Source organism: Hibiscus syriacus, unplaced genomic scaffold (genome assembly GCF_006381635.1).
Source record: "Hibiscus syriacus cultivar Baekdansim isolate YM2019G1 unplaced genomic scaffold, ASM638163v2 tig00110548_pilon, whole genome shotgun sequence".
Classification (NCBI taxonomy): domain Eukaryota; kingdom Viridiplantae; phylum Streptophyta; class Magnoliopsida; order Malvales; family Malvaceae; genus Hibiscus; species Hibiscus syriacus.
This window is the reverse complement of record NW_024062775.1, coordinates 3,425,834-3,453,022: the sequence shown is the minus strand read 5'-3', so window position 1 is coordinate 3,453,022 and position 27,189 is coordinate 3,425,834. Positions and strand designations below refer to the sequence as shown.

At 36.5% G+C, this 27,189-nt stretch overlaps 2 protein-coding genes and 1 pseudogene across 2 annotated transcripts; 2 read left to right on the top strand and 1 right to left on the bottom strand.

Moving 5' to 3' along the window:
• The first annotated feature begins 17,670 nt into the window (after positions 1–17,670).
• LOC120131072 lies at positions 17,671–18,665 on the top strand (annotated as a pseudogene).
• A 3,185-nt stretch (positions 18,666–21,850) lies between these two features.
• On the bottom strand, positions 21,851–23,086 carry LOC120131074 (probable WRKY transcription factor 15). The gene is made up of 3 exons (XM_039148174.1): positions 22,398–23,086; positions 22,166–22,291; positions 21,851–22,057 (listed from the first exon to the last, which is right to left on the bottom strand). Exons 1-3 carry the CDS (start codon positions 23,039–23,041, stop codon positions 21,898–21,900), a joined length of 930 nt encoding a protein of 309 aa, XP_039004105.1. The 5' UTR covers positions 23,042–23,086; the 3' UTR covers positions 21,851–21,897.
• A 1,593-nt stretch (positions 23,087–24,679) lies between these two features.
• LOC120130901 (beta-1,4-xylosyltransferase IRX14-like) lies at positions 24,680–27,188 on the top strand. The gene is made up of 3 exons (XM_039148053.1): positions 24,680–25,457; positions 25,575–26,114; positions 27,049–27,188. Exons 1-3 carry the CDS (start codon positions 24,715–24,717, stop codon positions 27,050–27,052), a joined length of 1,287 nt encoding a protein of 428 aa, XP_039003984.1. The 5' UTR covers positions 24,680–24,714; the 3' UTR covers positions 27,053–27,188.
• The last annotated feature ends 1 nt before the right edge of the window (position 27,189 follows it).

Sequence of the window (27,189 nt, the reverse complement as noted above, 5' to 3'; positions counted from 1 at the left end):
AATCATTGATTAAGGCAAAAAATAAATTAATCACATGAACAATTATGTAACTAGGAAGGCGGTGATGGAGGGATTCGGGGTTTGTCGTTTTTGTGAGCAAGTGAAGTGAGTTTCAATGGTTTTGAAAAGGAAATCACCGACCTTACTCGACTCGATATAAACTTATATATATAATATTTAATATTTTAAATATTTTTATAATATTAAAATACGTCATTTAATTGGCAAGCGATTTCTAAGGAGATAGGGTAGGTCGGTGTTCGGTCGAGGGATAACAGTAACAATTTTATGTTAAATTGGTGCGTAGGCAAGCGATTGCCAAAACTTGTCTGCAAACCTCCTCTACCAGAACAAAAATATAATACTTTTAAAGTTTTCTCTATTGGCAAAATAGTATTAAATGTATATGTGCTATTGAATAAAAAATAGTATGATACTTGTATTTTTATGAGTTTTTTTAACTCGAAAAATAAATACCATGTAATTCTTTAATTAACATTTTTCGTCGTTGATCGTCACAATAATTATATGTTAGTTCATAGCGATGACGTGGTCGTCTACAATGCTGACATAACAGTTCATCGGTTATGTTTGAATTATCAATTTAGTCAATATGTCATGTCATCCGCCAAGTTAATTTTTCACGATGGGCTGCCATCTCAGCATCGTAGATTATTATATCAACGTAACACCGTAACGATTAACGACAAAAAATATTGTTCAAAGAGAAGCATTATATTTATTTTCTAAGTTGAAAGGTCATATAAAAAATAATAAAATCTCTTATTATTAATCAATCTCTGATATTATAAGAAGTAAAAAAGTGGTTATTTAAATATTGAAATGAGTTATGTCAGCCCTGATATATGAATGGTTTTGTCTATATGGACTTCAACCTAGAATCGGTACGTGACATATACGATAAAGCTAAAATAATGGAATAGATTATTAAATGATAATGATTGTTGTTTGCCATGCCGACCTTTTATTCTGGAACATATATTATATAAACACATTTCTTATATTTTATGTATATAAATTTAATGAATCAATAATTGAGACTATGAAATGAATTTTTTATTTGAAGAAAATATACAATCTGGTCCCTTCTTTCATGAATATATAAAATGGAGTCAAATGTACATGATGCTATGCTATGAAATAAAAAAAATCATGTCCCATTTGAAAGAAATTATTAGGATTGACTAATTTTGAGTTAATATGGAAAAAGAATAAACAAAGCGGGGTGTTTTAGTTTGGGTTTAATCGACAATCTACCCCTAAACTAAAACCTAATTTTCGTTTTGATCTTTAAAGTTTTTCTATTAGAAGTGACCCTAAAAGTATATTTCCATCACCTATTTTAACCCTAGTTACTAGCGGTCTTGAAATATACGTGTAGCTTATAATTGCTCAGCTTGTAATAAGAATAAAATTCTTAAATTAAATATAAAAGATTAACACTATTTAAGAGTTGCTAATTAAAGTCGCCACATTTTAGTGACTTAATTAGTGGTACTGACATCGCGTTTAACGATGATAGTAATGAAGACCGAAATAAATAAGGTTAAATTATATATTTAGTATCTAAATTATTAGTTTTAATACTTAAATTTTTAATTTTTTTAAAGTCGTATTAAAGTTTAGTTTTATTTTCATTTTACTATATCGCTCAAAATTTAATGTTACTTTTTTAAAAATTGAAAGTTTAGATACTAAAATGAACCAAAACTAATAGTTTAGGTACTGAAAGCGTTAAGTTTTTAACGGTGAGATACTAAAATAAAATGAAAACTAAACGTTAGATATAGTTTTAAAAAAATTAGAAGTTTACGTACTAAAATAGATCAAAATTGATAGTTTATATATTAAATGCGTAGTTTACTCATAGGCGGAACATAAGGGGGCCAAGGAGAGCCTTGGCCAGCTAATTATTTTTTTAAGTATTAATTAATATTAAAACTATATATATAATTTTTAAAAAATAAATAAAGAAAAATTCATTGGGATCTCCTAATTAAAAAAACTTTATTTATGAAAAATAAAAATATTTTAGTCTCATTATAATAAATTTCTAGTTCCGCCGAGTTTACAATGAATAATAATAATATTTTTGATAAAATATACAAATGATCATTCGACAAAAAGATATTGTTTTGTTTAATATTTCAACTTTTAAAAAGTATAAAATAAGTTTCATTATATAGGTCACTATTTTATTAAATGTCTCAACTATTAAAAGTTATAAAATGATACATCATCATTAATATATTTTAAACTTGTTATTTTTTGTTAAAAATTTGACAGTCGATAGAGTTAGACATTAACATGTTGATTGAGATATGATAAAATATAATCTTAGAACAGTTTGAACTAAATTTTTTGGATCGACTTTCCGTTTATATTATAGTCAATATGTTTACGTCTAATTCATATAATTATCAATTTTTTAATAAAAATATGTTTAAAATATATGAATACTTAAAGTATCATTTCATAAACTTTAATAATCAATAAATTTAACAAAATAATATTTTTAATCGAAAATTTATTTTATAACTTTTTGTGAGGTACGACCTTTTGTTCTTTACCCCTAATATATTTCAAAGTCCACTTTTGAATTTAATTTTTTTTAAAGAGCAAAACAAAATTATGGATATGACGTGGATGGGGATTTAATCCCACGTGAAAGACAGTCATCTGCTAATTCTACAATTACCGATGGAATTGCAAGCATCAACAGATATCAAATCCTTACCAGTTAAATTGTTTTTCTGCCGGTTCAACAATTTTTTTAAGGAATGGAAGGAATTATATTCCAATAGCATCAACGATGACGATATGTTTAATATATTCAAGTTCGTTCAAGAAAAACTAAATCGGATTGAGGTTTGATAAAGCCCATTTAGCAAGCGAGTGAGTAGCTCTATTAGCATGTCTATATACATAGTGAACTTTGAAGGAAGTATTATCATCGAGAAGGGAACGAGCCTCATTGAGCAACAATTCGATAGTAGAGAGGTCCTGGGTCTTGCTCTGATTTTTTTTTACAGTCTATTAACCATAGAAATAACATCACCTTCAATGATGACATCGTACCATCATTCTCAACCGCAAAGTTGATTCCCTGTATAAAAGCACAAACTTCCGTGGACTCCGCGGAGTTAGGGGGTCAATCTGTCTAGATATTCCTCCTAGGATCATTCCATGAGAGTCTCGAGCCACGATGCCTATAGCTGCCATCTGAGAATCAGGACAGAAAGCACCATCCACATTAATTTTTACTATGCCCGGGGAGGGCAACTCCACTTGCGAGCTCTAGGGAGGGCTCTTCCCACTAAGGCTCGAGAACGGGGTTGTTTCATGTTTAAACTCGTCGAGAAAACTCCAAGCATTTGTAATAACATCTCTGTCCGGCTGGAGATCAGCATCGTGGATTCATTTATTCCTACGATTCCAAATATTCCAGAGAAGTGTGAGGAGTAAATCAAATCCATCGCGGTTCAGCTTGGAGGCTACGAAGATCAACCATTCTTTACAGGAATTCCCTTCCCATAACGATAGGATCTGGAAGTCTCGAAATGATGAGAATGAGTTTCGTTTTTGGACAGTTCTTAAGCGCATGCAACGGTGTTTCAATCAATTCATTGCATAATTTACAAGTTCCCTCCGCTAACCGAGCCTATTGAAGTTTCCCTCCAGTAGGAAGAGCTTCGTGGCATAATCTCCAGCCAAAAATTTTAATCTTTGGGGGGGTGTTGGACTTTACAATGAAACTCCAGATTTTATTAGGCACATACATCGGACTGTTACATATCAAAATCTAGTTATAGTCGGACTTAGCCGAGTAAGAGCCTGTACTACGGTGGCACCAAAGAAGCCTGTCACCACGTATGAGGGCGATCAGTGTATTAAGGACCTTGGAAGCATCCTCCAAAGTGAGAGACGATCGGACTTTGTACTAGTCTCATCTTGGAATATCGGGAAACATGGACTCTGTTATACGCACGGGGTCAATGTTGCTCTCCATATTTTATGCAGTCCACCCAAAAGAACCAGAGTCACCCTATTTGTCTCTAAACATCCTTACCGAGCTGTTGATTCTCACTCTCCAGAAGAAACCATCTAGTAGGGTATCTTTAGCCTTGAGGATGCTTGCCCAAGCATAAGAAGGTCTATCGCCTAGTTTGGCTTCTAGAAAGTCAGAGTGAGGGAAGTATTTAGCCTTGAGAACCTTGAAGGCTAGTGAGTTCTCGTCTTGGATGAGTCTCCAGACTTGGTTACCCATGAGGGCTAGATTAAAAAGTTTGAGTCTGAAACCCATTCCACCATGCTTTTTGGACTGACATACCTTATCCCAAGCAAGCATGGCCCAACCCCTGGTGTCTCGCTTTCCATACCACCAAAAGGAATGAGCTTGGGATTTAATGGCCTCAATGATTAATTCTGGAAAAAGATAGCAGGTCATAGCATAGGCAGGGAGGGCTTGGGCAACTGACTTTATGAAGATCTCTCGGCCTCTAAAGGAAAGTAATCTCTTCGTCCAACCTTGTATTCTCTTCGCTATTCTATCATTGATAAAGTTGAAAGCCGCCATTTTTCCTTGCCAACCGCCAACGGAAACCCAAGATAGTTGTCTGGTTCCCCTGATTCCACCACTCCAAGCACATTGAGAAAAGTGATGTGGTCAGTGGAAGGGGTTTTCGGGCTGAAAAATATTTGATTTCTCGAAGTTGACATTCTTTCTATACGCACATTCATACTCAGAGAGAATGCCCTTGATTCGCCTCACTTCTTCAATAGAGTTCTTAACAAAAATGATGATATCATCAGCATAAAGAAGATGAGATATTCTTGGTCCTCTGAAACTTGCTCGAATTCCTTTGATTTCGTTCATTCTTTGAGCTGCTAGTAGGAGTGCTGAGATGCCTTATACATAAAACATGAACAAATATGGGGATAGAGGGTCTCCCTATCGGAGGCCCCGCTCAAGGGTGAAGGGGGTCGGATAAGACACCATTTAAGCGGATTTGGAATGATATTGAACTTATGCATTTTACGAATAAGGGTAACAAAGGAAGCATTAAAACCCATGTTATTCATAAAATTTGACACAAAATCACATTCAACAAGGTCATAGGCTTTTTCCGCATCAAGCTTTAAGGATGCCCCCTTGTTTGGCCCATTTTTGGAGCCCTTTAGGTAGTGGATAAGCTCATGAGCGACAAGAAAATTATCAGAGGTATGTCTACCAGGAACAAAAACACATTGATTTCAACAATGCATTTAGAAATAATAGGTTTAAGTCTATTTACTATAGCTTTTGACACAACTTTGTAGATGACTGTGCATAAGCTAATTGGTCTAAAATGCTTCATTACTTTTGGATTGTTAGTTTTGGGAACAAGCACAATGACCGTACGATTAACATCAACAAAATCATAATATCCTTTCAAAAGATTACGACAGAGGCTAACAAACTAGTCTCTTACAATATTCCAAAAACAACGATAGAAGTGACCAGACATACCATCAATTTCCAGGGCATTGGAAGGAATGACTTGAGAAAAGACAATAAGAACTTCCTCAGAAGTGAAGCTGCGACAAAGAACCTCGTTATCCTCGGGAGAAACACATCGATCAATGGCTTGGAGAATCTTCTCATCGGGTTCTTCTCTAGAGTATTGGAAGAGAGAGGTGAAGTACTCCGTTGCCACATCGAAGATAACATCCAGCTGGTCACACCACACTCAATCTTCACTCTCAATGCCTTTAACCCAGTTCTTCTTTTTTCTACCATTTGTACGAGCATGAAAGAAGGTTGTGTTCCGGTCCCCTTCTCAAAGCCATACCACCTGAGATCTCTGGAGCTGGTCACATAATTGGTTAGGGACTGGAGCAGAATCCAATTGAAGGATTTGATCTCGAATGCGCCTCTCATCACGTTTTTCCTGACTTCTTCTCAATCTTTTCCAGATTCCAAGCTTTTGGTCAGCCTTATTAATCTTCCCCAGAAAATAATCTTCTTGGTTCACCCATACAAATTTAACAATATCCTCACACTACCCTTCCTTCGCCCAACATAAATCAAATTTGAAATGATCACTTCGAGGGGGCTGAACTGTTTTATGGCCCATCATATTGAGGAAAAGAGCATAATGGTCTGAACTAGTAGACGAAACCGTGAGTACTGAGCAATTGGAGAACATCAGCCGCCAGTCGTTGGAAGCCACAAATATGTCAATATGTTCCTTGATGAGTGATCGGGCATTAGATCCACTTGACCAGGTAAACCAACCCTCTCTAGGCCGAATATCCCAAAGATCAACATCCCGAAGACACATCCTGAAATCTTCCATATAAATATTAGAGCGTCGTCTACCTTTCTCTTTCTCCGAAGTATGGAGAGTCTCGTTGAAATCACATTTCATACACCATGGTAGGGAAGTATATGAGGTAAGAGACGAAAACATGTCCCAATTCTCTCGTTTTCTCGTCCATGTACTTCGACCATAGAACCCCGTAAATCTAAATTTAAGCTCTTTCCAGTAACCCTCAACATCAATATGATGGTTAGAGAAGCTTGTGAGCAAAACATTTACTCATTCTTTCTAAAGCATCATCAATCCCACGCAATCATTTGATCTTTCTACCGACAAACAACCTGACATCTTGGTAGAAATTCTGATGTGTTCTACTTTATTTTTCTGAAGTTTAGTTTCTGCAATAAAAACCACCAACGGGTTCTTTTCGGAGATAAGTCTTTGTAGTTCATGAACTGTCGTCTGGTTCCCAAGCCCACAATAGTTCCAACTCATGATGATCATGGGGATCAACGGGGCTACACCGTAGACACTGCCGTTAACACAATATCACCCGACTGGGCATTTTCGGGTTCACTCGGGTCCTCTTTTTCGTTGGTACCTGCTATAGAGTTCATAGTAGACAATGTAGCATTCATTTCCTGTCTGTTGTGAGACTTCTTACTCTTCTTTTTCCCGTTTCCTTTATCGCCCCCTTTCCACTTCCCTGAGCTCGATGATCCTACTTGCACCGCAACATTCTGGTTGAGAACTTCATTAATGAATCCACTCTCGGGGGGTCTCTTGGAGCGAAACATGGAACATGTCATTTTCTGAGTCTGTGGTCTGCATGTCTTCTTCCTGGATCGAGTTGGAGGAGTGGAAGAGATCTCTTCCAGGGATCCAAGGATGAGTTCTCATATTCCTATGAGGCCTGACCGGGACCAAGTCATCATTCGTTGATGGTAGAGTGTTAGAGTTCATATCACTTTCCATATAAACAACACCTTCGCGACGTGGACGACTGCTTTTCCCAGCAGTTTTCATAGTTGCCACTCATATCTAGTTCCCATATTCTAGGGGCTCTTGGTATTGGGAGGAGTAGCTCGGGCATTCCGTAAGGGTGTGTCCTATGACCCCACACCAGTGACAAAAAGGAAGACATACGTTCAAATTTCAGTAAACGGTGTCGGGGTTGACCATCAGCCTTCTTCCCCATGGTGATACATCTTCTAAGAGGTTTCGTGCTATCAATATCAACTCGAACCCGAAGATAATCTCCAAGGCAGTCGTCCCACTTTCTTAAATCCACTGCTATAGTTTTCCCAATAGCATTCCCAACTTTAATTCTCGTAACTTTGTTCATGAGCCCTAAGGGGAGCTCAAGTATCCTAACCCGAATACCAAAAGGGGCAAAATCATATTCCTCCAAACTTAGAGTAGGGTCATAATAAATAAGATCAAGAAGATTATCGTCGAAGCTCCATGGTGTGCGCTTTATAATTGACGACTTATCGTCCAACGTCGTGAACTTAAATAGAAATATATTGGAATATAAAATATTGGATTCTTCAAGTCAACTGCTACCTCGTATGGATCGGAAGACTTTTAGAACTACCTCACCATCCGCTTACTTGAAAGAAATGAGCTTAGCCACTATCCATCGATCCATTTTTTTCATATCACCTTCACTTAGAACTCTAGGTGTTTCAATATCAACTGCTTCTTTACCGATTAAACATTTCTACTTTCTTAAACGGGCCATGATTATATGCATTTTTACTCAAAAATACTCAAATATATATTATTTACTTATCATGTACCATTTCTCAAAATATTATCGATCTAGCATCCTTTGGCAGTAAAGCGTTATCGACCAAATACACCTTGCACACGTGGATGGAAGAAACAGATCATCAAGAATGCCTTTCGTCCGAGTTGGTGCCACGGGGTAAAGCGTGGATCCTCAAGTGCGCATTATCTGGGATTTTGACACGTGCTGGAAGGCGGGAATAATGATATGCATCTTCCATTATTCTCTAAAATTATTGACCTTTCAATTATTTACTCAAACCGACAATCAACCATCCCTTCCCCTATAAATATCGCCCCAAATATAAATATCAAATCACACACAAATTCAACGATATTCTTCTTCTATCAATTCCTTTTATCAAGCTAAGTAGAAGTTTTTATAGTTTTTAGAAGGTAAAATTTTTTTTTATTATATTATATTTATTTCATATTGAATTGTTTGACCAAATTTTATTTTATTAATTTTGTTTTATTTCTTTTTTTGGATGTAAAATATAAGGTTAGATCATATCTCGAGATATTTTATCAATACGATAACAATATTAAATTGTGTTATTTAAATTATTGTGAATATTTTAATTTTTTTAGTATTAGTTTATATTTTAATTTGTATATTAGAAACAATTAACGTTTTTTTGTTGTAGATATAAGACTCTCAATCTTTCAAACTCTCAAAATGAGGCATATTTAAGCTATTGTTTACTATGATGGAGAAATTCGGGAAGATGGAACCGACATTGTGTTCACATCAAATCTTTTTTCCAGCTTATCCTTCAAGAGAAACATCACTCTTGAGGAGTTAATCACTGAAATTTTAAAGAAGGTCAATGTTGGAAGTACTAGAAGACTACCCTCACTTTAGTATTGATTTCCAACATTATTATTTTCTTTAACTTATACATCGTTCAAACTCTCCAACAATGACGATGTTGCTATGATGGTTGATGCTCAGAATCAAAATTCATACGCTGTTACACAAATGTATGTTATATTTGTTGAAGTATTTACGGTTCGTGGTATGTCATTATGCTCCCACTATGGGCTGGCTCAACAAGCTGGTCAATTTGATAGCCCAAGACACGTAATGTGTAATGATTTTAACTCAAGATGTGGAAATCTAGGTCATAATAGGAAAAATGTCCATATTTTTTAATATCACGTAACCGTTGAGCATCATGATGTATTATGGTTCTTGAAATCTTAGTTTCTGTTATTTTATTTCCGTTTACTTTCTGAGAATGTCATTTGAGCATTAAATTAAAACATTACAAACTAAATAAAAATAATTAAATAGAAACATAAAATACAAACATTACAACTAAAACAATTAAATAATAAAAATATTAAGAAATGACTTAAATGAAAAGTCCATAATTCATTATGTTTACAGATAAATAAAGCAAATTAAATAAAAATATTACAAACTAAACAAGTCTATCGATGTATGCGTCTAGAATGTGTTCCACAGGGTGGTGACTGTCTATTCAGATGAGGGTTTCTTTCTATAACTTACTATTCCTCTTCACTCTTATCATCATCATTATCATTAGCAACTATATTTTGTTGATGAGGGACATATGACGATGTAACACATCCATAGAATAATGACCCTAGAGGTGTATTACTAACCATCCTAGCGCTCATAGAGAACTATGAAAACTGCAAAAACATCGACATCAAAGACTGTGATCCATACTGAGACAGAGGTGTCTGTATCTGTGGTGAAGCACCACCCGCCAAATAAACAGCATATGAAGCCCACGCTGGATCTATAAACATGGCAGTATAATGTCTGACAATAGGTGTCATAAAACTCAGCGGTGGCATATGAAATGCATGCGGTTCAATTTGAACTGACAGTGTACCCATATATAGTGGTGGGCTGGGCATGTAAACCAGTGTAGATTGTGCATGCTGTGATGGTTCCTTTCGGGAAGTTAAGGATGATCCGGAAGTATCTGCTCTTAGTCCACGAGTCGAGGGACATTGATGATATGATGGTGGAGACTTTTCTCGACACCAATGAATGATTCCACCTTGTGCTTCCTCAGAAAGTAGGAATAGTTTTCCTAACATGTTGAACCACTGATAATAGTCAGCTGCAACCGAATAATAATCCACATAAATCAACTCCCTATGGAGAATGCCTCCTTATCGATCCTCTCATATCATTATCTACTCCTTGTGCTTTATCAACAGTTGACATCCTTTTTGCCTCGTCTATCGACGTTATGAAGATGGTCGAGATTCTTAGGTGCTTCAGGAATATATTGTACGAAGTCAAATTGGCGGAGCACACAATCAGCAGAATGTCACTCGACAATATCATAACATATCAGAGGAACCACCGCCATCCATACATCTGATAAGTCACTCAAGTGAGGTGGGATGCACAAGCACATTTCTTCAGTAGAATAAGGAGTTCATTCAAACTAAAACAAATATATATAATTCTTATAAATAAAATATTCTAATTATATAACGATAATTAAAGGTAAATAATAAAATTTAAATGCATACTTCTGTACCAGCCTTCTGATCAATGAGTAGACGAATTTCTTCCAATTCGTCTGGTATATCACGATGATCTTTCATTCTACATGACCATCTATTCAATGTAAAAAAATATTTCATTATATACTCACAAAAAATTATTTATATACGAAATCAGTATTGAAATTACCTTAACAATAACGGGAGGACCAACGGGTTATTCATGACCGGACATAAAAAGGGCATACGATACCACGCCCAAGATTGGAGAAGAATGAGACATCCGTTGATAGTATTTTTTTGATAATCAGTTGTCTGATACATTTCTCTATATAGAGATGCCAAAACTGTTGAGCCCCAACTGAGTGAGTCGGCAACGTGAAAATCATCGAGGTGACACAACTACATATAATAAACTTTGTTGCGAGATTTGCTGGGTATCAAGATCCCTCCTATGAGTTGTAATATGCAAGCTCGAGCAAATCTTTTAGTATGTTCTTCGGAACAATCTTCACACAAATTTTTAAAATTTATAGTCAACCATGCTAACGGTATTCGACTATCGTTGAAAGTATGCGGGATACCTCCAAGTTACTCCTCGCACAAGGAATGTCAGTCACCATCCACCACACCAGAAATAATAGCCCTGTCTACCTGAAGCCCCAAATGTATGAAAACATTATCTAATGTAATAGTGCATTCCACACACGGAAGATGTAATGTGTGTGTCTCTGGCCTCCACCTCTCAATTAGTGTAGAAATAAGGGAAGTTCGAGGTTTTAGTGCCCTTCATATCTCGTTATATAACCGAATCCAGACCCGGCTAAATACGACCAGATACGATTCGGTATCTCTAACTTAACGTTATGAATAAATGGATCTAATGTACGGTAATTCCCCTAATTAAATAAATAATATATAAATTAAAATCTAAATTAATACTAAAATAAATAAATAAAAATTCACAATAATTAAAATAACACAATTTAAATTTGTTATTGCATCAATAAAATAATTGGAGATATTATTTCCATCTAAATGCAGTAACCTGCTTTCCATTTTATAACTGCAAAAAAAATAAAAAATTAGTATAATAAAATAATAATATATTAAATGAATATAATATAATAAGAAAAGTTTTACCTTATAAAAACTATAACAGAACTTACTTAAAGCTTACTATAATGATTGATGAAAGGGAGAGGAGAAAATTTTTGGTGTGGTTTGAGGGTTGTATGATGGGGTATTTATAGTTTGAGGGGGAGGGGTGAATTAAAGGGGAGGGGGACGGTTGGGCGGTATTAAAGGAGATATTTATGGAAGGTCAGAATCACATCGAATGCGCGCTTGAGGATCCACGCTTTACCCCGTGACGCCAGCTCGGATGGAAGGCGCACTTGATGATCCACGCCTTCCATCCAAGTGTGCAAGGCGTGTTTGGTCAACCACGTTTTATTGTCAAAGGGTACTAGGTTGGTAATATTTGGAGAAACAGTGTCTGACAAGTAAATAATATATATTTGGGTGATTTTTGGATAAAAAAAAAGGTCATTATTACGCCAATCCGGTTCTTCTCACTGCTGCTATAAGATAATCTTCATTAATGTTCCTATCGAATCTTGTTTCTCTTATCATAAATCAATTAGCTTTGTCTTTTTTCCATGAAGCAGCAGAAATATGTTAAAAGAAAAATGCAGCAGACCTACAAGGAGTGCAAAATTTATGTACCCAAATAAGCAAGCACCTGAACCAAATCTAGTGACCGCAAAAGCTGGTTCAGAATCATTCAGTTTACACAAAAGGGTAACTGATAATTTTGCCAAATATCAAAGGCCTCTTTTCTCTAGCGAAATCGAAGTGTAACATTACACATGAATAACATTTCAATCCCCAATGCTGCAAATCAAAGCTAAAACTTGCAGGCCAAACTTGTTAGCTCACAATCTGCAATGTTTAAATAGTCAGATAATCTCAAGACAAGAGGCTACTTGAAGTTCCATGCTTCTTATTGAAATTGCAGATGTCTCAAGAACCAGGCAGCGGATAAAATTGATTACAAAATATTTCTCCTAGTCTTATCTATAGGTACATGCTTTAGATAGTGATTCATTTTCCAAGGTTTAAATGACAATAAAAACAACTTTTAGTTACCAACAGCGGATGAAGAAATTCAAGAAAACTATTATGCTAAATGCCGGCTAATGGTGGAAAAGACCTACTACATTAATATGGAATAATGAAATGAATGAGCCCAAATTTGAACAAACGCCTCACCCAAAGCTAATGACTAATTAATTAGCTAATGACTAATTAATTAGCAAATGATGAACTTTCAAAATGGACTCTCATGACAAAATGATATTGAGGTTTCTATGTGCTTGTATGCCATATTGCTAATGCAATCAAGAGATACAAGGAGCTAGAGCTTCAGCAATCACTGGAAGTCTGGAACTCAAGAAACCAAAAGGAAGCAGTATTCAATAGACCACTAAAATAGGTCTTTTATCTAGCAGCTAATCAGCTATACTATGCCAAATAATCGATCCATAATCAAATAACTATGCTAAGTTGTGATAATACAAATAGTGGCAATTAATATATTGTCCCAGCTCCACAATTCACAGGCCTTGCTTAGTTCATAAACTAATGATTAAATCAAGTAAATTTCACCAGTACAAAATACCCACAAGCATTAACCTACCAAATTGACATAAAAGATTGCTTAACTACAACAAGAACTTGCGCCAATAAAGGTCTTTATTTCCCCTTTTATGTACGAAATATTGTCTTCTGATAATGTTATTACTAACCCAAAATATCGTACATTACGTGAACTAATAGTTGGTATGTCAAACTTGTCCCTGAAGACTTGGTCGACCATTGTTTTTGTCATAAAAATATACGAGCGAGACCGACGTTTGCTTTGACATTACCCCATGTACTTTCTGCGAAGATGTTGGAACTTTCTGAAAAAATCATGGGCTATAACTGTAAACATCCACATCTGTTAGTCCAAAGCAAGAAACAAAAGCAGCATGATTTGCTTTTTTGACGGCAGATTCAATCCAATTAATTAATTTATTCATAAAACCAAGGCCATGCCACGATTCTACAAAATCAGTAGGTGGATTGTCTGCTTCAACGGTAACTAATCTATTAAGAAATGTGTTCATTTTTAAAAAGTTTACGTGAGAATTAAACCTGGAATTCATCAAGGCAAAACGACTTTTGGACCGTAATTAGTTATTGGGTCGCTTACATGAACTTTACCTTCACCAACTTTTTACCTCCACCCAACCCTAATTTTTTCCTCTTATTTTCACGTCTATTTTGATTCTTTAAAATTTTATAAGTTTATATCAAATAAGTATCTAAAATATATATATTTTTTCATTTAAGTACTTAAAGTTATCTTTTTTTGTAAAAGTAGATACTACAGTTATTCAAACATTTTTATTTAAATTCTAAAAAATTGACACGTGACATTAATTAAAGAATATTTCAAATACTTGGATGAAAAATTGAATACTTTAAATATCTATTTGTACCAAAAAATACTTTAAGTACTGATTTGTTATATAAACTTTTATTTTATATCAATAAAGTTTTTGTTCCTTCATAATTATCCCTTTTCATTCCAATTCTATAACTCTAATTCTATGTAAAATTCAATAATTTAGTATTAAAAATAAGAAGAATCTAATTGTTATTAAATTTCAAAAACCACACCACATGAAAAATACATAGAAGCAAAACCGACCAACTTAAAAAGAAAAAGAGAAAAACATACTTAATGTGTTTTCCATGCGGTATAATTTGGTTTTCTAGAACAGTATTAGGTTGTGTGTAATATCAGTTCATGTTGGCTAAACTGTTAAAACAAAGGAATTACTGAAAATACCTCGATATATTAATTTATCACATTTACATCACTTATATAGTATTTACAACAGAGGCTAACTGCCTAATTAATCCTTTAACAGATTTTTAACTTCCCTAACTGACTTCTAACAACTTTTATTCTTAACACTCCCCCTCAAGTTGGGAAGTGAAATACGTCTTTCACTCCCAACTTGGATAAGAGATACTTATGTTGTACAACTCCAAGAGCCTTTGTCAGAATATCTGCTTGTTGCTCTGCAGTTGGTACAAATTCTGTTTGAATTAGGCCTTGCTGAATTTTTTCTCTTATAAAATGGCAATCTATCTCGATATGCTTTGTTCTCTCATGAAACACAGGATTTGTTGCAATTTGTAGGGTTGCTTTGCTATCACTGAAGATCTTTGCAGGTTGATTATTGTTGACACCAAGCTCTTTTAACAACCCTTGCAACCAAATCAATTCTGAAGTTGTTGTTGCCATACTTCTATACTCAGCTTCTGCTGAGAATCTTGCTATGGTACTTTGTTTCTTTGATTTCCATGAAACTAGTGAATCACCTAGCTTTACACAGAAACCTGTCACTGACTTCCTTGTCATTGGACATGTTGCCCAATCCGAATCACAGCTAGCCATCAGTTGACAACTACTTGAAGCTTTCAAGATAATCCCCAACCCAGGATTGTTCTTTATGTACCTTACCACTCTAAGAGCTGCCTCCATGTACTCTTTCTTCGGATTATGCATAAACTGGCTAAGGTGTTGGACTGAAAAAGCTATGTCAGGCCTTGTATGTGTCAATAGAGCAGCCTGCCAATTAACCTTTGAAATTCTGCTTTGTCAACTAAACAATCCTCATCTTTGTTCTCTTGTTGCAGGGAATGATCATATTCCATTGTAGTGAGTTTAGAATTCTATTCTAAGGGCGTTGCAGCAGGTTTTGCACCCCCTAACCCTGCATCTTGAATAAGTTCAAGAGCATACTTCCTCTGATTTAACAATATCCCTTCTTTTGTTCTCAAAATTTCCAAGCCCAGAAAATATTTCAGTTCTCCCAGGTCTTTCATCTTGAAGTTCTTATGAAGCACCCCTTTCAACTCTGAAATCATCTTAGCATCATTTCCTGTGATTAGCAGATCATCAACATAAACCAGAAGTACTGCTATACAATCCCCTTGTCTCCTTGTAAACATAGAATAATCATGTTTGCTTTGACTATATCCTGCTAAGATGAGAGCTTCTGTGAGCTTGGCATTCCATTGTCTTGAGGCTTGCTTTAAGCCATAGAGAGACTTTTGTAGTCTACACACAACATTCTCCCCCTGGCTACAAAACCCTTGAGGCAACTCCATGTAAACTTCCTCAAGTAAATCACCTTGCAAGAAAGCATTGTGAACATCCATTTGCCACAAAGGCCAAGCAAAAATAGCAGCAAGTGCAAGAATAAAACGTACTGTGGTAAGCTTAGCAACAGGGGAAAAGGTATCCACAAAATTAATTCCCTCTCTTTGATTATAACCCTTAGCCACAAGTCTTGTCTTGAACCTCTCAACTTCACCTGAGGCTTTGAACTTAACACGAAACACCCATTTACATCCAATGCATACTTTTCCTGGGGGCAAGGAAACAAGAGACCAAGTTTTATTTAACTCAAGAGCATGAATTTCCTCTTGCATCGCCTTAACCCATCTAGGATCAGATTGGGCTTCTTGAAAGGTTTTTGGTTCAGGAAAATGAGAAACAAAAAGAACAACAGATTGTGTATGTTGTGGTAAATGAGAATAAGAAATATAGTGAGATATGGGGTATTGACCTGAAGGAGAAGTAGATTGGCAGGTATGAACATAATCATGTAACCAAGATGGAGGTTTTGAAACTCTAGAAGATGTTCTAGTAGACACAGGATTAGGGACAGAAGCTTGAGGAATACTGATTGGGACTACATCTGTTGAAGCATTAGAAAGATCCTCTGAATCAGTTGAAGAAGGATTAGTGGAGATTTCTAAAGAATCTGAAGGCAAAACAGAATCTGAGGAAGGAATTTGTTTAAGTGAGGAAGGGAATGAGAGTTGTAAAAAATCAGAGTCAGGTATATCAGGATGAGGTGGAAAAAAACTGATTGGAGGAAGCAAATTTAAATGGAAAGACATCTTCATGAAAGATGACATCTCGGTTAACAAAGAAGGTTTTTAAGTCAAGATTAAAAAGAATGTAGCCTTTTTTAGTAGTAGAGTAACCTAAGAACACAACAGGAATGGCTTTTGATGAGAATTTATCACTATAGTGTGGCTTAGTTGCATAGCATAAACAACCAAAGACTTTAAGATGAGACAAAGATGGTGATTTGTGATAAAGCATCTCAAATGGTGTTTTCCATTTAATCACAGAGGAGGGAAGCCTATTGATAATGTAACATGCAGTGAGTACACACTCACCCTAAAATTTAATAGGAACATTAGAATGAAAACGAAGGGCTCGAGCAACCTCTAAGATGTGTCTATGTTTTCTTTCAGCAACACCATTCTGTTGAGGAGTACCCACACAAGAACTTTGATGAACAATGCCAAGGGAAGAAAAAAAAGGGGAACATTCTGAATTAAAAAATTCAGAGCCATTGTCACTCCTAATTACTTTAGCAGAGGTAGAGAATTGAGTTTTAGCTAAGGAAATGAAATGTTTTAAAGAGGAAAGAGCATCATTTTTGTGCTTCAACAGATATATCCAAGTCATCCTAGTGTGATCATCAACAATGGTAAGAAAAAACCTATGACCACTGTGTGTAGAAACTCTATATGCACCCCATAAGTCATTGTGAATAAGCTGAAACTGGATAGCAGACCTAGAGTTACTTATAGGAAAAGGTAATCGATCTATTTTGTTTAGTTAAAGGGCAAATAGAACATTTATGCATCAAATCATGTTGAAATTTAACAGAATGCAAACAATCTATTTTATTCATTGTAGACAAAGCAGCATGCCCTAATCTAACATGCCAAATACAAGTATTAGGTTGTGTTTTCCATGCGGTATAATTTGGTTTTCTAGAACAGTATTAGGTTGTGTGTAATATCAGTTCATGTTGGCTAAACCCCCCTATATTGCTTCAACCCCGTGTATACTCTTCTTTAAATCGAACCCCATTTTTTTCTCGATCAGAAGAGAAGAAAAAGTGTTGTGTTTTGTTCAAGAGAACCAAAAATGAAGAACGGTAACAGCAATACTAAGCTGATTCTCCTCCATCCTTATATCCAAAAACAAGGGAGATCAAACAGATTATGGCTCCTTGCTTTTGTTTCCTTCTTCACCGTTGCTTTCCTTTTAATGGTCATATACGCCACAGAGTCAATCACTAGTAAAACGGCCGCCGCAGCACAACCGTGGCAGGCCCTGCTAGCGTCTCTTCTTGGGGCTCTGTCATCGGTGGTCAGCCGTTGCCGACCACCGTCATCAACACGCTCCTCCATTATGCTTCGAAGAACAACGAAAGTTACCACATGGCATACTCCGAGTTGAAGCCCATCTCCGATGTGCTGCGCAAATGTTCTTCCCCTTGCAACTTCCTCGTTTTCGGCCTAACGCAGGAAACCCTTCTCTGGAAGGCATTGAACCACAACGGACGCACCGTTTTCATTGACGAAAACCGGTACTACGCCGCCTATTACGAGGAGTTGCATCCCGAAATCGACGCCTTCAACGTACAATACATGACGAAGATAAGCGAGACCGGGGAGCTAATCGTGTTGGCTAAGGAACAGATTCGGAACGAATGTAGACCGGTCCAGAACCTGTTGTTCTCGGAGTGCAAGCTGGGGATCAATGACTTTCCGAACCATGTTTAAAAAGTGGATTGGGATGTGATATTGATAGACGGACCGAGAGGCAACGGACCGGACACCTCCGGAAGGATGCAACCGATGTTCACATCCGGGGTGCTGGCGAGGAGCAAGAAAGGTGGCAACCCGAAGACTCATATCTTCGTCCATGATTATTACAGGGATGTGGAGAAGATGTGTTGGGATGAGTTTTTGTGCAAGGAGAACATGGTGGAATACACTGATACCCTTGCTCATTTCGTGGTGGAAAGAATGGAGGAAAACATCTTCGAATACTGTCGTAAAAAGAACAATAATACATTAACCACAGATTCATGATCTTCCTAGTTAAACCAGTTATCGAAGTTCTTAAAAGAACATACACATTATACGGTCAAAAAAATCGTACGGAAGGGGAGAAAATAGCTTAATATTTATGATGATTTGATTTGATATTTGTGTTAGAGGGATCGACCCTTTTTGTTGAGGGGTGGGAGTGTGTAAACAATAACCTTTCACGTGCAATGAGAAATGTGAATTCATTGAATTAGAAATGAAACTTCTTTTCTCCCCTTCGTTTATTTCTGTGGGTTAAAGTGATGGGGGTTTCTGTTTAAGGTTTACCCATTACTTGAATTTCCGATAAGTTTTATCTACTAAATTTATACAATGCTTCAAAGCGAAACGAAAGAGGACTCCAATAGATTGTTTTTCTGTTCAACGCCTTTGCTCAAAGGGGAAAAAGGCTTGGTATTAATACAAAACATGGAATGGTTCACATGATTGAGAACGAAGATACTGCCATAGTTGTACTTCGTCATTCTTCTTTCCTTTTGTTTTAGTAGGGAAGGGGTCAAATAATGTCACATGATTTATAGTAATTTTTTTAATGAAAAGAGAAGCAAAAGCTTAAAACTAACTAGAGGTCTCTCTATGCAAGTCCGATTGTCTTCATAGAAAGTTGGTCCAACCTCTGAAGGGATGGTTCATGAAATATATGCAATCTAAATGGTCTATTCCACGCTAGTTTTGCCATGTAATCCACCACCCGGTTGAGTTCTCGTGGTACGGAAGTAATCTGAATCTCCCAGTCACGATCAAGTAGTTCTATAATATGGTTCTCCATTGGAGATCCCACACCCATACTTGAATCAGGCTTAAGAACCAAGATAACCTCTCACAGTCTGTTTGTTTCAACAATAAGTTGGCGTAAACACAAATCCCAAGCCAACTGCAATCCTTCGAAGATGTCCCATAATTCGGCCTCCAAAGATGAGCAACATCCAATGGTTTTAGTGAATCCTGAGAGCCATACCCCGTCATGGTCTCGGATGACTCCACCGCATGCTGCCAACCTCAGATTAGTACGACAAGGTCCATCAACGTTTTGCTTGAACCAGTCATTGGACGGAGATGACCACGAACCAGAACGGTCGACTGGTATGGCCTGGTTTTTTACGACCGCCTGGTGGGATGATATAGCAGTATTAGCTTCCTCCTGTACTAGTAAGCTCACCGCCAGAACGCTTTCCATCGACCGATAATCAGGTTAAAAAATTAAACGATTCCTGCGCTTCTATAAGCACCACAACATCGGGCCAAAACGGATATCCCAATCACTTGGTAAAATCGGGAGGTAATTCGGTTGGCTGATATTCTTAGCAATCCACTCGCGAAAGTCCATATTCTCAAACTCCACAGCTAGTTCCAATTTGATCGGACTAGTCCAACTAGTCCTAGCTATCGAACTAGTCCAACTAGTCCTAGCTATCGAGCAATTATGAAAAATGTGAGTGAGTTTCAATAGAAGTTCCACAGATTCCGCAGCTGGCATCGTTTGTCATGTGTCTCCGAGCTTTTTCTTCATTCGACAGGATTCTCCCTCGACAAAGTAGCCAAAGAAATGTTTTGATCCTCGGCAAACCCCGGAATTTGGATATCATCTTCCATATTAGTTCCCCCGTTCTTCGACTATATGCAGACTTGGCTGTAAACCGACGTAGTTTGCCCCATTTCCATCTGAATGAATCAGGCACACCATTATGCATCGGTGGTCGAACAGCAGCTATGAACAAAAGAATTGAAGAAGAGAAGCTCGCAAGACTGCCCAATTCCAGTCACCTGTGTGAGAGCCATATCCCTAACCATCATATCGTCCTGCATGGATTCATCCGTATAACACCATAAATATTTTAATATAATATGAAATATGAACTCAGTTAGATTGTTGATTTTTTTCGAAAGAAATTATTAAAATGTTCATGTAATAACTCATATATACTTAAATACTTAATTATTAGATTAGATCATTTTTTTTTCAAAAGTTGTGTAACATTTTATGAGGTAGACGTGACTACTAAACAAACTATCATGTTAGCACTATTAAATTTTTAATTTTAATAACTTGTCATTGAAAAATTAGTAATTAGACTAAATGTTAACCATTGATAGATAAAATGGTAAAAATTTAAAATAAAAAGAATAAAAGAATAAATATTAATAGTTAAATTTATCATTAAATATATTTTTAATAGTATTATTTATATTGAAAAAAATAAAGAACATTAAATCTTTATTCAACTTCTTAGAAAGACTAGAGTTGAAAGCATTTTGAAAAGTAAGGATAATTGAAATTGATGTGGTAATGGTGGAATCCACATGTGAGGGATAATTTAATAATAATGAAGGAGAAAGGGGACCATTTTCACTTTCGGAGGCTGACAACGAGGGAAGGCAAAGCAAGAGAAAAACCATATTAATAAACACCGAATGAAAATGCAGGGTCCTACCTACTAATTTATCAATTTCTCCACCCACCCATTTTGACTTTGCCAATTTACTTAAAATCCATCGCCATTTAATTTTCTTCTTCGTTATTTCAAATTTGAGAAATGTCAGTCAGTGTCAATGACTCTGTTAAGATGAAACGTACAAATAATTTTAATTTTTAATAAGAAATTATCATTTTCATAATTTTATTCATTTTATTTAAATTATTAAATAAGATGCTTGTCCAATGTGGTTTGACTTATACTCGATCGTGCATTCCATGTTATAATTTCGTAGTATCACTTGTACCCAGATTTTATCTCTCTTTGTTTTGTACTTGTATTACAAATCAATAAATGAATCATTTGGTAAAAAATATAAAATTAATGTAACAACACGTAAGAAGTGTGTAAAATTTATAACCAACACCAACCTGTGCTTTAAGTAGCTCTCCCAACCGGCAATTGCCAACCTTTCTCTCTTACAGTGAACCGTCTCTAACCCCACATGATTTGTCCAAACCTTTCCAATTGTTTGACTCAATCTCTCTCTTACTTTAATATTTTGCATTTAATATATAAATTTTGCTTCACCGATGTTAGAGGAAGAAAGATCAAAGCCGAATACTAATAATCCAAAAAAAAATCAATTTAATCCACATAATTGAAGAGCAATAAGAATAGAGAGAGGTTGACATATGTTTCAGTGTTTCACAAGGGGATGAACCAACCCCATTGGAAAATCTCGAGATTGATACCAATGTCGATTTATTTCGAAAAATGATTTCTGGGATTTTTCTGGACGAAGGGCCAGTGTTGTTTCGATCTTAACTGGACTCCAGGATGAGATTGGTGGTTTCTGCAACAGCTAGGGAATGGTTATGGTCGCCTTCGTAGGTAACTATTAGCATCGATGGATCATCTAAGGCTCTTTCCACATGTTTGCGAGCTGGACATCCTCTTACACTGCTGCACTTATAGTAAGCCCTGTTCCAATCATATATCCAAAACCAGACACACAAAACATGTTACAAAACTTAAATCTTAAACTATGTTTTATTTTGCTTCAAAAAAGATTTTGCTTAATGAAATTACCTAGGATGCGGAGACCCCTTGATTGGTTTTTGACCGTATTTCCTCCATGAGTAATCATCTGGTGGAATATCAGCCAATTTCAAGCTTATTGCTGGAACCCTTACAACCCTCTTTGATCTCATCTTTCTGTCAAAACCCAGATTTTCAGTACACACAAACTTAAGTAAGAAATTCAAGGAAGATAAAAAAAACATGTGTATGTATATGTGTATGTGTATGTGTATGTATGTACCTTTTCTTAGAGCAATGGCAACGACCAGAAGAGCCACTGCACTTGCCCGAACCCATGTTCTCAGAGCTACACTTCCTCTTCAAAGAAGAACACAAAAGAGGCTTCCCAGCTGAGGAAACCTGAGAAAGATTGGTGATTTGAAACGCGGATGATGAAGATGGTTGTTTACTATCAGTATATCCCATCAAGGACGACATGAAGGAATTCCCAGCAGAAGAGTATGAAAAATCGATGGTCGTTGATGAATCTTTCCTCTCTAAACCCCCACTTTTCACCGTTAAAAAATCATGATCACGATGCGGAGGATGATGAGGTGGGGGAATCTGCTGTAACGGCGTTGCGTTATAAACCGCCTTGGTTTCTGGCTCTGGATTTGCCGGTGCTCTTCTGAAACGGGCGTGTCCGGTCCTGATTCGACCCAGAAGCGATATAACTCTCTTGAACTTGGAAACGGCAACGTCTGCAACAGCTTTGCAGTCCATTGATAAATCGCTGCCATTGTTTTGTTGTTGAGTTTGGGAAAGTAAACTGATGAGTTTCTCAACACTTTCGAGCCCTGAAGCTGCTTCTTGGACTGCGTTTTCTTCCATTTTCGCTGTTAAACTGTTTCTGTTTCTATAACTCATCATTAACTCCACCTCCATGTCTGCCACATAAACATGCAAAGGCAAAAGGAAATACAAACAAGAAAAGGGTGAAAGCTGAAAAAGAAGACGATCAGAAAAGGGTTGTTGATAAAAAGGTCGAGGGTGGTGGACTTTGGTCAAAATAATAGCGTCGGCTATTGGCCATATAGGTGACTCATCTGTCGTCTTAACATTTGCCGTCAAATGTAGGTTCCAGCAAGGTCCAACCATCCCAAGCAAATCAACAACTTTATTATTTTTTCCAACTAAAAAAAATACTTTATTATTTTTCTAATAAAAAATAATTTAAGTTTGACGACTTTTCCCCGGAATTTATTATGTTTACCAATCGATATTTAGGTTATCTATATTTATAATCTACAATATATGCAGAAGTATAAGTCGATTTTTTTTTTTTGAAATTTGAAAATAATCTTTTGGAAAAAAAAATTAGTTTATTTAAGATGTCGGCAACACTGCCATTGACTTGTGCCTCGATATGATTATTGGGGTCCATATTGGTCTAATAGAGGTTGGGACTTGGATGATCAGTCAAAACTATCCTAAGCCCATAAAAAGAGTTGAAAGAAACTCATTTACATTTATATATTTGGAAATTAAAGAGAAACTTGGTTAGTGTGCTACCATCTTCATTTTTCTTTGGATTAAAATTAAGAATAAAATAATATAGATGACATTGTATTGAGATATCAAAATATCTGGTGCGAAAGGAAGTTTCTTGGTAAATGAAAATCACTTCAACGTTGTTTTATAAGGCGGAAAAGAAACAAAGAGTGCAATTTCCATGAACCACGACTCGCTCAGTATCCCTAAAGTCAAAAGACGGAAACCGCATGGAACCGAGCAACACAGGAGGCGCGTGCTCCCCTGACTGGACTGCTTCAGTGGGAGAAAACACTCGAAAATTTTAATATTTAATACACATATAATGTAAGATTCAGGTGCACAATAAAAAATTATAAAGTTATTGTTATTTCTTACGATCGAGGATTTCAACATCACAGTTTTACACTTCTTTTATACTTTTATGTTTAAAACTAATTCTCATTTATATTATAAAAAACTACTTAAAAACTTGGATAATAATTCATGTGATAATTAATCTTTATATTATCATTTATGTATTAAATGTGACATAATTAAACTTTTCATTATAATCAAAAGGTTTGGTATGGGCGAAACATCTAAATGTGGAATATAAGAACATATAGTAGATTTTTAATTACGATGGTAAGTAATGATTAATGAGAAATTATTACACCAGCATAAACAAAATAATTAACAAAAGAACAAACTTGTAAAAGAAAGGAAATTATTTTAATGTATCAAATAGTAAGCTTCTTTGTTTAAACTCAGCAAATTTATGAGGAGTAAGCAAGCATTAACATCATTCCATGTGCAATTCTTAAATTATTTCAGCTTTTTAATCATGTCTAAATTCGAGTATTAAGCTTTGTTGTCCCCCTCCCAGCCTCCCTAAATCATATGCTTATGTCTTAAAAGAAAAGAAAGAAGAAATTAAAGCAGCAAAACTTAAAAATTAATTTAACTAATCATAAAATTCTCCCATTAATCAAGCTTGAGTCCACACCTTCCTCACCAAATCAAAACCAATCCCTCGTATAATTCTACAGACTACTTCCCGCAGGAGCTTCGGGAGAGGGCCGACAATGAAGCTTTCGGCGTTGCACCAGAGCTATCTCAGCCGCCGGAGCAACAGCTTCAGGTATTCAGGACTGTTAGATTCGTCATCCGACACCGGCTATAAATCGCCCGCAGCTGTTTTTTGGCTTCTCCTCCACGGTCTCTGTTGTTTAATCAGCTTAGTTCTCGGATTCCGTTTTTCTCGTTTGGTCTTCTTCTTCTTCTTCTCCACTTCTTCATCCAACCTCTACACGCCGCCGTTTCGTTCAGCTGTCGAGCTTACCAAAACCCTCGATGTTAACTCCGTTCTGTCCTCCACCCCCTTCGCCAACAACCTCCGGGTACCGTTTCCGAACAAGACAGCGACGAATTCACGAGTTGTTGTAGGGCGGCACGGGATCCGGATCCGTCCTTGGCCTCATCCGGACCCGGTTGAGGTTATGAAGGCGCATCAGATCTTAGAGAGAGTTCAAAAGGAACAGAGGTTACAATTCGGTGTGAAGGATCCGAGGGTAATTATTGTGGTCACTCCGACGTATGTGCGGACTTTCCAAGCGCTGCATTTGACCGGTGTGATGCACTCACTAATGGTGGTTCCGTACGATCTGATTTGGATCGTGGTGGAAGCTGGCGGTGTCATTAATGAAGCGGCGTCGCTTATTGCAAAATCTGGTTTGAAAACTATCCACGTCGGATTAAATCAACGGATGCCGAATTCCTGGGACGAACGACATCAATTGGAGTCCAAAATGCGCCTTCACGCTTTAAGGTAATCGTGTACTAAATTTCCATTTAATTTAAAAGTGATGGCATGGCAAGTATGCGTTTCGGAATTAGGTTGTTATAATTGATGGTTGACTCCAATTTTGTGTTACTTGGATGGCAGAATTGTAAGAGAGAAGAAACTAGATGGAATTGTTATGTTTGCGGATGATAGTAATATGCATAGTATGGAACTTTTTGATGAGATCCAAAATGTGAAATGGTTTGGGGCAGTTTCCGTTGGAATACTTGCTACTTCAGGTAATATTGATGAGTCGTCAGATCGGAAGGAGGAAGGGGAGAATCCTAGAATGCCGATTCAAGGTCCAGCGTGTAATGCATCTAATATGTTGGCAGGATGGCATACTTGTAATACATTGCCCTTTGCTGGGAAAAGTGCTGTTAGTATTGACGGCAGATTGACTGTGCTGCCCCGGAAGTTGGAGTGGTCAGGGTTTGTTTTGAATTCTAGGTTACTTTGGAAAAGTGGAGAAGATAAGCCAGAATGGATTAAGGATATCGATATGTTGGATGGGGATGTTGAGAGTCCATTGGGTTTGATTCGAGACCCTTCGATGGTGGAGCCACTTGGAAGCTGTGGTCGTCAAGTTTTGCTCTGGTGGCTTCGAGTTGAGGCTCGTACTGATAGCAAATTTCCTCCCAGGTGAATTTCTCTTTTGATTCTCATTTTATTTGGTATTGTGCTGTCTATTGCCTAATGATTAAAATGAAGGTCAATGACAATATAAGCTTTTCTATAATTACTAAATTTAATAAGTATAGCTGTGCCAAATATGTAATCTTTTTTCACATGATTGAGGTTTGATGAATATGAACTCTACAAGGTTAGATAATTAAATTAATGTCAGGTTGATCATACGGCATGAAACTTATGTTATTACATAAGATATGGATTGGGTTTGCATTCGTTTGTCAATGCATTTGACAGATATGATGTGTCAATGACATCGGAAAACATCAAATTAAGCACCCTTCACATGTTCTAGTGAAATCTTCAGTCATATGGTGCATCATCATCAAGAATCATATAATTTCATCAATGTTTAGGTACAAAAATAAATGCTGAGGAGTCAGTTGTAAGCATTATGCTTTATGCTCCTTTCAACCATGGGGTTTGAACACGAGTAAGTAATTGTTGAGTGGTCATGGACTCATGGTGGTTGCTCTTGTAGATTATTTGGTCGAATATTCTCTCTTGGACATATCCAACTTGTGGACTGATATGTTAGCAGTCTCTGCATTTGTTAAGTTGTTTACTGAATGGTGTCAACTGTCAATTAATAACATTCAACTTAGGATGTTAGATGTAACTTTTTGACCTTTCTGATATGATGAAGTATGCGTTTTTGGGAATTCATTGTGATTGCTAATATATCTGTATCCTTATAGACGTTTAAGTATTTCCTTTCTGTTTGTTCCATAAATTTGTGTGTGTATCATATAATGCACCACATGTTTCCATGGTGCTCCATGCAGCATTCTAAACATCTCATGGACTATAGTTGTTTTTTATGTATGTATTGGTTTGCATCCTATAGTTGGGCAACCCATCAATTACTAGCTTGTACATCATGCAGATGATTCATTGACCCTCCTTTGGACATCACCATCCCATCAAACGCACTCCATGGCCAGATGCTCCCCCTGAACTCCCTGCTAAAGAAAAGCCAGAGACGGGCATTCAAGCTCCCATAGTGAAGCATACTACCAAAACCCGA

Excerpts from the sequence above, each read along its gene's own strand:
- LOC120131074 (XM_039148174.1), bottom strand. The coding sequence starts at position 23,041 with ATGGAGGTGGAGTTAATGATGAGTTATAGAAACAGAAACAGTTTAACA. Across the intron at positions 22,292-22,397 it reads TGCCATTGCTCTAAGAAAAG|AAAGATGAGATCAAAGAGGG; the intron begins GTACATACATAC and ends GGGTTTTGACAG. Across the intron at positions 22,058-22,165 it reads AAGGGGTCTCCGCATCCTAG|GGCTTACTATAAGTGCAGCA; the intron begins GTAATTTCATTA and ends TGATTGGAACAG.
- LOC120130901 (XM_039148053.1), top strand. The coding sequence starts at position 24,715 with ATGAAGCTTTCGGCGTTGCACCAGAGCTATCTCAGCCGCCGGAGCAAC. Across the intron at positions 25,458-25,574 it reads ATGCGCCTTCACGCTTTAAG|AATTGTAAGAGAGAAGAAAC; the intron begins GTAATCGTGTAC and ends CTTGGATGGCAG.